The sequence below is a fragment of the Myodes glareolus genome, chromosome 21 (genome assembly GCF_982192425.1).
Source record: "Myodes glareolus chromosome 21, mMyoGla1.1, whole genome shotgun sequence".
In the NCBI taxonomy this organism is placed as follows: Eukaryota; Metazoa; Chordata; class Mammalia; order Rodentia; family Cricetidae; genus Myodes; species Myodes glareolus.
The window spans coordinates 64,427,098-64,438,206 of record NC_142046.1 but is presented as its reverse complement, the minus strand read 5'-3'; the positions used below and the strand labels follow the sequence as shown (position 1 = coordinate 64,438,206).

General features: G+C 46.2%; 1 protein-coding gene across 1 annotated transcript; it reads right to left on the bottom strand.

Moving 5' to 3' along the window:
- Nucleotides 1-1,298: 1,298 nt before the first annotated feature.
- Nucleotides 1,299-4,517, bottom strand: Prg2 (proteoglycan 2, pro eosinophil major basic protein). The gene is made up of 6 exons (XM_048426182.2): nt 4,432-4,517; nt 3,536-3,605; nt 2,629-2,933; nt 2,194-2,325; nt 1,645-1,756; nt 1,299-1,471 (listed from the first exon to the last, which is right to left on the bottom strand). The coding sequence occupies exons 2-6, from the start codon at nt 3,591-3,593 to the stop codon at nt 1,413-1,415; spliced, it is 666 nt and encodes a 221-aa protein (XP_048282139.1). The 5' UTR covers nt 3,594-3,605; nt 4,432-4,517; the 3' UTR covers nt 1,299-1,412.
- Nucleotides 4,518-11,109: the final 6,592 nt, after the last annotated feature.

Sequence of the window (11,109 nt, the reverse complement as noted above, 5' to 3'; positions counted from 1 at the left end):
GCTTCTTCGCCTCCAGATGGGCTGAGTTCTATGCCCCAAGGTGAAGTCAAGAGTGAAGGCAATCACTCTAGACTTACAGGCATGGAAACAATAGATACAGGAGCAGCAGGCTTTGGAGCTGAGTAAGTCAAATCTCTGCCTTGGAAACAGCAAGCTGTTCTGCCTTGAGCAAGTCTTTCATCCATGTATAACTTCTCTGACCCTGTTTCTGCGTGGCAGAGATAATGATACTGATGGTATAGTGTGACCAATGCAAGGCGTTTCCACAGCAGGTGAGGGCTCAATAATTGGTTACAACCAACAGGTGCTCATGCTCTCTCTCTCTCTCTCTCTCTCTCTCTCTCTCTCTCTCTCTCTCTCTCTCACACACACACACACACACACACACACACACACACTGTGTCTTAGATTCCCAGACCTTATTGAGAGTTTGACTCATAATAAAGAGTTTAATACGAGGTTTTCTCCAAAACAGAGACTGAGACAAGGATTTGAGTCCATATCCTAGAGTTAACTTGGGGAAGTGCAGAAACCTTGCTAGATGAAGAGAGGATTCATCTGGGGAGAGGCACGCAGCCAATAAAATACCTGCTGTAATGCCAGCCACCTTAATAGGTAACAGAAATGGTGCCTAGTACATGCTATGTGTTTGTTCTGCTTGATAGGCCCGATGGTGACTATTGTCAACCGGCTCTCTGGTTACCTAGGAGACCAGCCTCTGGACAAATCTGGGAGGGGGTATCTTAATTGGGTCAATTGAGATGTAAAGACCCACCATTCCCTGGGTTTGGATCCTGGGTTGTGTTTGGAAGAAGCTAGCTGCAGCTGAGCTTTCATCCCACTGCTTCATAACTATGGATACAATGTAACCAGCTGCCTGGCGCCTGGCTACCAGGACTTCCCTGCCGTAGTAGACAGTACCCTTGACCTGTGAACTCAAGTAAACTGTCTCCCGGAGTCAGATATTTTGTTACAGCAACAGGGAAAGCCACTAATACAATAGGAAAGAAGAGCCCGGTGTGGATAAGAGTTCACTCGAAACCGTCACACGTCTGGAAGGTGTTGGCGGGGTCCTGGCAGTACCTGACACACAGATGCTGTGTCATTGGGTCTTCCGCAGGCGCTTTAGAGCCACCTGCAACATTTTTCTACTGTCGTAGCACTTCATGCACCCTCACTGCACCATCCTTTTTGGAAGAGTGCTACCTCCATGGCTCCTTCATGACAGGCAGGGTGAGAGGAGGAAGCGGAAAGCTCAAAATGAGACTGAGCTACCAATGATCACAAGAGAGAGGGAATTCAGTTCAGTAAAGCCATTTTATTGTAGGTAGGAGAAAGAAGGGGACATGTGGCAGGAAAAGAGAGGCAGTTGCCCAGAAGAGCATGGATTCGAACTCCTGGCTGGGACCAGCTCAATACGAACAGATGAAGGGACGTCTCTTGACACACAAAGAACGACGCCAATGGCCTCCTGTGAAGGGAGAATAGGAGAATGTCAGTGCTGTGTCTACCCTCACGTGACACCAGGAAGCTCATAATTCCCACAAGCCCTCCACCACCTAGAAAGCCTCTCCCTGAGTGACCAGGCTCACTTCCCGGCACTCTTTCTTGAGTCCTTCCCTTCCCACAGCCAACCAACCTCACCTCGAGTACACATGGTCACACATCTGCCAATACCACAGCGGGGCTGGCCAGAAGCCCAATATGCAAAGTTCCAAGAGCTTCCATCTACCCATTGCAAGCGTTTGCAGGGACCCTAGAGATGGGAGGAAGCCAAGGGATACAGAGGGAGGGAGGGAGAGACCGAGTCAGCACTATCCCTGAGGACCTTGACCACAGGGCTATAACGGAGACTGGCTAGCTAGAGTATTGGCCCACAGGGATGGTCACCATTCTCTGCCTCCCTATGACATGATCGTCCTTACATCAAGAACAAGAAATGGCACTGGGGAAACCAGGTGCAACCTAGAGGTCAGGAAACAGCCCCCTGATCACAAAGATAGAGAGGCTGGGAGGAACTTAGACTCAAACCTGATTCTAAATCCTTGGTGGCACCTCAGTGTCTTGTGTGAGTGGCTTTCTATCCCCAGCTCTTTGGGGGACAGTAAAGGGTGAATACAAATAAAGCTGTAGAAAGGTTGACACTGGATGGGGTGAAGAGATGCTCCCATTTAATTCTGGTACCCCTCTTACCAAGCCTTTGATTCTGCCTCCAATCCAGACTTGAGCCTGGTTGAGTACCCTGAGAGAGGCCTGGATTTGGAAGTTGACACTGAAGCTGTGGATGGAGGCAAGGTTGCCCCGGTAGCATCTCTGGCAAACTAACTGCAGAACAAAATAAAAGAGGAAGAAGGGAAATGTCCCTCACCCCCTTGGCAGGAGTTCCCATGGTCACAGCCGTGGTCTCTGAGTTTCCAAAATCTGTTCCCTTCCTCCCTCCTATTCTCCTTGCCCTCCCTCTATAACCATTAGACAGCAAGCAAGCAAAGTACACCGCATGCTTCCACATGCCCCTCCCCCGGCCCAGCATCTCTGAAGCTTCCCCCTCTGCTGCTGTGGACTGCTGTGGGAAATGGAGGCATGTCTCCTGTCTGTCCCTGCTCTCAGCCTCAGTCATAAGCCACTTACCTGAGCTTTGTCAAACTTTAGAAACTGCCGCACCAGGAGGAACCGACAGGTCTTACATCCAGGGTTGCCCTTCAGACTGATTGTGTCCTCTTCCTTGGGGCACTGAATATCCTCATCTTCCATATCCTGGCCTGAGACAGCTCCCTCAACCCCAGAAGTGTCCTCACTTCCAGAACCTTCCTCTCCCTCCAGTGGTATTAGCTCCTCTCCAGGAGGACACTCTTCTGCTTCCGGTCTTGATAGCTCCACATCCCGAGGCAAGCTGTCATCTCCCAAAGGGCTTTTGAAGTCAGAAGTTTCAGGCCCTGGCAAGTAGAAAATTCAAGTGTCCTTCCTTGACACCTTCCCCTGTTCTCCCGAGAACTATGGGTATCTCTTACCCCACTCCAAACACCAGTGTGCAAAACCCTGCCTGTAAAGAAAGGAACCCACGGCCACATCTCCATGAGGAGACACCCCATGTCACGCACGAGGTCAAGAAGGCTAACCACAGTAGCTTAGAGTCCATGCTTTTGGGGTCTGGGTCCCAGATACAGCAACAACTCACTTTATTTCTTTGTGTGTGAAATTGGTGTCCAATTCCAGATACTTTATAAGGGTGATCTAGGGCTGAAAGGACTTAACATGCAGAGAAGAATCCCCAGTAAACTCAAAATAAAAAGAAGCATTGTTACTGCAGACATCATTAGAATTATGTAAAAAGGAAAAAATTGGAAATACCACAACAGAATCAAGGCTACAAGACGTAACAGATGCTCTCGGGAGTCCTGCAGAGTCCCTGCACCCCTAGTGTACAGGGATTCTGAAATTGGGAGTGATCAGTGATGGGACTGGTCATGTGACTCCCATCATCTTTACACACAGGAACAAAAGAGGGAGAGCAAACGTGAAGGTCCTGATGACTCACTCAGATGAAGAGCAGACGCGCCCCCGACTAGAAGAGCCAGAAGTAGAGCGAATTTCATCTTGGCTTTGTCCTAAAATAGAGAACACAGATGTTTCACACACACACACACACACACACACACACACACACACACACACACACACACAGCCAGACCATTTTTGACCCATGGGAGGGGAGTGTGGAGAAAGAAGGCAAGAACTCAGGATGAGCCGGAAGAGCTAAGGCTGAGCCCCAGTCCATGCTGATCCAAGGAACTCATTTGTTTTGCTTGCTTATGACAAGGTTTCATGTAGCCTAGGCAGCCTGGAACTCAATATGGAGCTGAGGCTGGCATGGAGTTCCTGGCTATTCTGCCTCTGCTGCCCAAGTCCTGAGATTACAGGCATGCACCATCACACCTGGTTTATGTTATGTTGGGGGGTTGATCCCAATGCTTGCTGCATGCTGAGCAATCACTCAACGACCTGAACCCCAGCCCCAGCCCCAAGAAGTCCTTTCTGGACAAAATGAAGCAGACCATAAGGAGCAGTTCAGCCTTGCTTTCCTGTAAGCCTGCAAGCAAGATCAGTGATTGATTGATTGATTGATGATTCCTTTGTTTACATTAATGAGCTTGGCAGTGTCTGCAATATGAGTGAACGGAGAAGCAACAACTGTCGAGCTTGCTAGGAATGCACAGCGCTTAAATCGTGGGTTCCTTCCCCAAAGCTGGTTATGCTTTCCCCTATCCTCATCCTGACGAGGAGAGTTTGCCTGTGGCTCAGAAGTGATGCTCACTGCACTAGCTCCAGCAGAAGCTGAAAGCCCCCATGAAACCCTGCCAGCCTTCCACAGCCCTCAGCGTACATCAGGGTCCTCCCCAGAAGGTGGACATCCCCAGTAGAGAGAACACTTACAGGTCTTCCTGGGTCGTGTCAGGTTTCCAAAGCTGGGTCCTCCCTCCACACATCTCACAGCGACATTTATAGGCGCCTTGGAGGAAGTCCCCTGGCCAAAGGAGGGTTTGTCTCAATCAGAGGGAGAGGGTGAGCTGATAAGAGTCCTTTCTTCACTTCTTTGAGGAGTCTACTCTCCCACACGTGGGGGAGGGAAGCCTTGAGTTCTTGACCTGAGCTAAGAGTTCTGACTCTCCCCCCAATTCAAGGCTTCCCCGCTTTACCTGAGGCACTGGGGGAGCCTATTCATCATCTGTTAGAGTTAAATGTTTACTTTCAACCAGTATTCCTCTCTGTAGACCGTTGTGTCAAACAGGAAAGTACCTGTATGTAGGCACTTTCATAAAGTTGCTTATTGGTTGATTGTACCATCTGAGCCCATGGGATGGTGACTAAAATGTGTCACATCTGTTCTAGAGAATCTCCTATAGCTACACCTGTGCCTCTGAGCCCGAGGAGCTGTGTGTGTACCACACCAGGAAGGGAAGAAAGCAAGGCAGACAGGAAAACATCTGAGGGCTTTGCTTGAGTTTCCCTGTTCATTGCCTCTGTTTGCCTCTCTGGTTTCTCTTTTTGTTTTAGACACAGGGTCTTGCTAGCCTGGCTGGCCTGATACTCACTCTGTATCTCCGGCTGCCCTCAACCTTGTGGCAATCCTCCTTTCTCAGCTTCTCTAGTACTGAGACCATAGGCCTGTGCTGCCTCCACAGCCAGCAAGAAGAAAATACTCAGTGTGAGAACACAGCTTTCCAAGAAGAAACCTGGGCAGCTCCTTCCTGTGAGACTTCATCGAGACCATAGTTAGATGTGTAAAGAATTCAACTAGTCTGATGACCTTGGTGGCCTCCATGAGTGAGAAGAGAGGTAGTTATTCCATCTTTAATTACTCTACGTGTCCCCGTGGATTACAGTCTGTCTGTGCAAAAATCTGTAACTTGAAGAGAGTCTGTATTAAAGATGTTTTTAAAACAGATAAGACCTTCTCTGGGAAATTCTGATTAATTAGTTTTTCTAGAATAGAAAGCAGATTCCTGCATTTAATGTGTCCAGACTTTGGTGATGAAGATGGGCCTGGAAGTCACCGAGCTGAGGAACTCAGTGAACAGGAATTCTTTTCATACAGCCCTCTACTTGCTCTCAGAATTGGACCCCTTGGTTGGCCAATCTACCACCTTCATAATTATAAACTTTGCATGTTTCAATACTGTGTGTGGAAATACTGCTTTATTTAATCTTTGTGTGCAACATATGCATGTACATATGTTTAGATGTGTGCACATGTGTGCGTGCTCAAAAAACCAAACTCAATCCAGAGGTAGGTCCCATAGTTATACTACAAGCACCCTACCTTCTGAGTCATCTTCCCATCCCTAATCCTTCAAAAAGGAAGTGAACTAATAATTATCCCTTGATCTACATAGTCACACATCCACACTTGTACACATCCACACATACAAACATATATCACTCACATTGTCTGTTAATCAGCATCACCAGCATGCCTCTGCATCCCCAGCACCAGGACATATCTTTTTAACTTGGAAACTAAATAATGCCCAAGGAGTCATGAAGCCTACAGTCATAGAGAGGTCGTGTGTGATGCTCGATAGGTTCTTTTATGACCTATTGAAAGTCTAAATAACAACCAACTTTATTGAATGGTTTGTTCCTTAAGAACCAGAAATGACTTTCCAGGCTCCTATGATGAAAAGAATCCTACGATGCTCTCTAAAAATCTTCACCCTTCTCACCTCCTAGGGTGCATACTCTACAAAATCCTTGGGACTATTGATTTGGACTTTCTTCCTGTGGGCATGTTATATATTCTACAGCAGAACTAATTTTAAGATGGGGATAGTGATGGGATTGCGGTTCAGTGGTGCCCAGCATTCATGAGACCCTGGGTTTAATTTCCAGCATGGAAGGAAGGATGGGAAGGAAGGAAGGAGGGGAGGAGGGAAGAGGAGGAAAGGAGCATGGAAGAGAAGAGAAAAATCAGATGGGAGGAGAGAGGAAAACAGGAGGAAAGAGGAAGGGAGGTAGGTAGGGGCAACAGAAAGACAGAGAGTGGCTATATGGGGTGAACCTGACTAAGCAAATGAACTCTTAAAGGCAGCTGGGCTCTTCCTGAAGCCACAGATCTCTTGTTAGGATATTCAACCCATTGTTGGCTTCTAGAGTGGAGGGCACCATGACAAGGAATGTGGACAGTCTTGAGGACCTAACAGAAGCCCTTCTTGCAACCAGTGAGGAATCAGGAACCTCAGTGCCATACCCACAAGAAACAGAATTCTTCCACAACCTCATTAGCTCAGAAATGCGGTCAAGCAACATTTTGATTTCAGCCTTAAGAGCCCCTCGACAGAAACCCCAGTCATGCCACGCTCATATCTCTGATCTACCGAGCTGTGTGGCCCGACATTGCTAAACGTGTAGCAATATATCCTGTGGCATGGCTGACCAACAACTTCGGGACCATCTCCCTGTCAGTTGGTTCACTTGGTGGAGGGAGGGGCATAGGCCAGGGTCCCAAGAAATGAGCCCATAGACCTGCTAGAATAGGACACAGGGACAGAAGAACAGGCAATAGACAGAGAAAGAGTCCTTTCAGATCATAAAAAGACATAAGTGGCCTTTCATAGACCCAGGCTCTGCTCAGTTGGACTCCGTAGCCTCATAAAAAAGATAAAGTCTGAATCTGACCAACTGCCTGCTGGCTGGGCTTGGCCAACATCCTTGCGGGGCAGATAAAGGTGGTGAAAGGGCCAACACAATCCCAGGGGCAAGCGGTCCACGAGATAGGGATGAAGCCGTTGCTCTGTGAAACAGGTCTTGACAACAGCTTCCCTGGCGTTTCCTCATTTAGGTGTCCCAACACTTGTTATAGAGTAAGATGCCCCACAGCCCAGAGCTGGAAGAGCCCTGAGAGATGAGCCAGTCCAGCCTCCAAGTGTCCGATGGGGAAAGACCAGGTATCCTGATTCATTCCTGCTCCCTCTCCTCCTCAGTGGCAGCCTCACAGACCCAAGCCACCACGACTGAGGATTTACAAAACCCAACATCCCCACACTTTCCATTGAAAGTCTCTGCTCACAAGCAAACAACCTGATTTCATTGCTGCTGCTTGCAAGGCTGTCCACTAGCAGGGTACTATCCACTGGTCCAACTTCATTAGAGTGATTGACCCTCATCATATTGATTCCAACTTCTTGAACCAAGCTAAAGCCCCTGTACTACTCTGTCTCATTGCTAGGCCCCAGCTAACGGTCACCTGCTCATACAAACCTTCTCTAAGAACCACCTAGACACACCCCCAACCATCATAGCCAGTTACTTTGCTCCACATCACTCTATTTCTTTTTACATTTTAGTTGCACTTTTGAGATTATAATTACGTTTTCCCTTGCTATTTCCTCCCTCCAAATCCTCTCCCTTCTCTCCTTCAAATTCATGGCTTTAAAAAAAAAACTGTTATTGCATGTGTGCATGGGTGTGTGTATGTGTGTTGTCTATGTGTATGTGTGAGTGTGTTGCTAAATACAACCTGTTCAGTCTGTATGATGTGACTCTTATGTATGTTTTCAGGGCTGCCATTTGGCCCTGGATAACTAGTTTGTGTGCTCTTTCCTGGGAAAAGCCATCTCTCCTTCTCCCAGTTTTTATCAGTTGCCTATAGTTCTTCGTGTAGGACTGTCGTGTAGGGCTGAGGCTCCGTGGGCTTTCCCCTGTCTATTTTGACCTGTCCATTGTTGTCATCTCACTTATGGCCATTCATGTTGATGAGACTTTATTGGTGTAACTTCTAACATTATTAGGAGAAAAATCTCACAGCAAACTCTCTGATCCCCTGACTCTTACAATCTTTCTGCCCACCCTTCCTCAGTGTTCCCTGAACCTTAGGTGTGAGAGTTTTGTAGATGTATCTGTTGGGACGGGTCACCACAGCTCTGCATTTTGGTTGGCTGTGGTTTTCTGTAGTGGTCTCTGTCTGTTGCCTATGGCGGTGCCCGTGAAGAGGAGTGAAGACCACACGTCTCTCTGGGTAGAAGGACAAATGTTAATAGAGTGTTGTTAGGGATGATGCTGGGCTAATAACGTTCTAGATTCTCCTCCAATAACCATGACTTCTCTAGCACTGAGTAGCTGGCTAGGTGTCCAGTACCAGGCATGGTTTCCCTTTTGTTGGCGGGGTTCTAAGTCCAATTAGACAGTTGTTGGCTGTTGTCAAGGTATGTGTGCCATTGCTGCACCCTTAGGACTATCATGCCAGGCTCATCATTGATGTAGGCCATAGGTATCATAGCTGGGTAGGACTGTTGGTTGTTGCCCTCCTTTAAAAGGTTGCACAGTGTCTTCTGGTACCGTGAACACTAACCCACAGGGTGGGGGGACATCCAGTCCAGTTCCAGCTAAGGGGTCTCTGGGGCCCATTTTTGAAGTTCATGGTGTCTTTAGTTATAGGGACTTACCTCCTATTTCTAGGGTGGGGGTAACAAAGGGTAATAGCAATAGGTATTTTGGGGTAACCCTAACCAACAACTCAAAAAAAAAGAGGCTTCCCATGCCAAGTATTAAGTTTTTGTTAGGTGGTCTTTGACTCTTAAAGAGAGTACTATCAGACCAAATGAGAAAAGTTCATTAAAACTGTGTGTGTGTGTGTGTGTGTGTGTGTGTGTGATTGTATATGTAACTGTGTGTATTATAGGGTTTTAGGTAAATAGCAGTATAATTCCTTGTGAGTTTTCAAACATCATTATTGTTGTTTTACCATCCTCCCTCTTTCTTCTGTATTTACCTCTCCTCCCTCCCTAAAGGTCCTCCCCTCTGCCATTTCCCTGGGCAGATCACTGGTACCCAGCTATACCCCCTTTCTATTGCCCCCCACCAAACACCCCACCCATCTGGCAATGATCCTCTTTTACTGTCCTTGCTTTAGTAGTTACTACAGACTATGAACTCATGTCTGAAGATCTGAAGCTAGGAGCCTCCAATGAGAGAGAGCATGCAGCATTTGTCTTTCTGGGTCTGGTTTACTCCACATAACAGGATCTTTTTAGGTTCTGTCCATTTACTTGAAAAGTTCATGATTTCATTTTTCTTTACAACAGAATAAGAAGAAAAAAATCCCTACTATATACGTATACCACCTTTCCATTACCCATCCATCAGTTGTAGGACATTTTGATTGTTTCCATTTCTTGACTATTGTAAATAGAGCATTGGTGAACATGGCTGAGCGAGTGTCCATGGAATAGGATGTTGAGTACTTTGGGCATATGTGAAGGAGTGTTATAACTAGGCATACAGTATGTTTATTTTTAGCTGTTTGAGAATTCTCCACATGGATTTCCACAGTGGCTGCACCAATTTGCACTCCTGCCAACAGTGAATGAGGTTTTCTTTTTCCCTGCATCCTCCCAGCGTTTGGTTTTGGTTGTTCCGTTAGTCTTTGCCATTCCATCTGGGGTAAAATGAAATCTCAAAGTTGTTTCAATTTGCAGTTCCATAATTACTAGGTACAGTGAACATTTTTCAGATATCTCTTGTCATTCTTTTTTGTTTTGTTTTTTGATTACTCCCTAATCAGGTTTCAGACCCATTTTTGAATGAGTCGGGTTTTTTGTTTGGGTTTTTTTTTTTGACTCTGTATTTTGAGTTCTTTGTATATCCTGTATAATAATCTTCTGTCAGGTATATAACTGGGAAAGATTCTCTCTCATCCTGTAGGCTTCCTCTTCACCTAGCTGATTTTTTTAAACCTGTGTAGAAGCATTTTAGTTTCATGGAGCCTTGCTTGTTAATTTTTGGCCTTAATTCTTGGGCAAATTGACTCCGATTCAGAAAGGCCCTCTCCTATTCCTACGTCAGGTAGGGTACCACCTGTATTTTCGCCTACATGTTTCACATGGAAGACGTTGATCAATTTGGAGTTAGTTTTTGTGTAAGGTGATAGACCCAGGTCTAATTCCATTCTTCTGCATGTGGTCACCCAGTTTTCTCAGCACCATGTGTTGAAGAGCCTTCGTTTCTCCCTGGTCAGATAGTAAGAGGCGGAAGTTACATGTACTCACCTTTGGGTCCTCAGCTTTGCTCTGCTGGTCCACATGTCTGTTTTGTGCAAGTGCCATATTGGTTTTGTTACTATGACCCTGTAATGTGTCTTAACTGGAATGGTAACCCCTCCAGCAATGTTCTTTTTGCTCAAGATTGTTCTGACTTTCGGGGTCTTTGGTTATTCCACATGAATTTTAGGATAGTTTTTGTGTTTTGGTTTGATTTATATTTTTCTATTTCTCTGAAGAATGAGGTAGATTGAGATTTCACCGAATCTGTAAATGGCATTTGGTAGAATGGCTATTTTCACGATATTAATTCTACCAAACCACATGCTTGGGATACTGTTTCCATTTTCTGGTATCTTTCTCTGTCTCTTTCTCCAGAGGTCTAAAGTTCCATCCCAGAAGCCCTTCACATCCTGAGTTTAGTTTATTTCCAGATGTTTTGTTGTCCTTGAGGCTGTTAGGAACTAGAGTGCTTCCATGATCCCCTTCTCTGAATGTTTGTTGGTGATCTATAGAAAAGCTATTGATTTGTGTAAATTGATTATATATCCTGTCACACTGCTGAATGTGTTTCTGG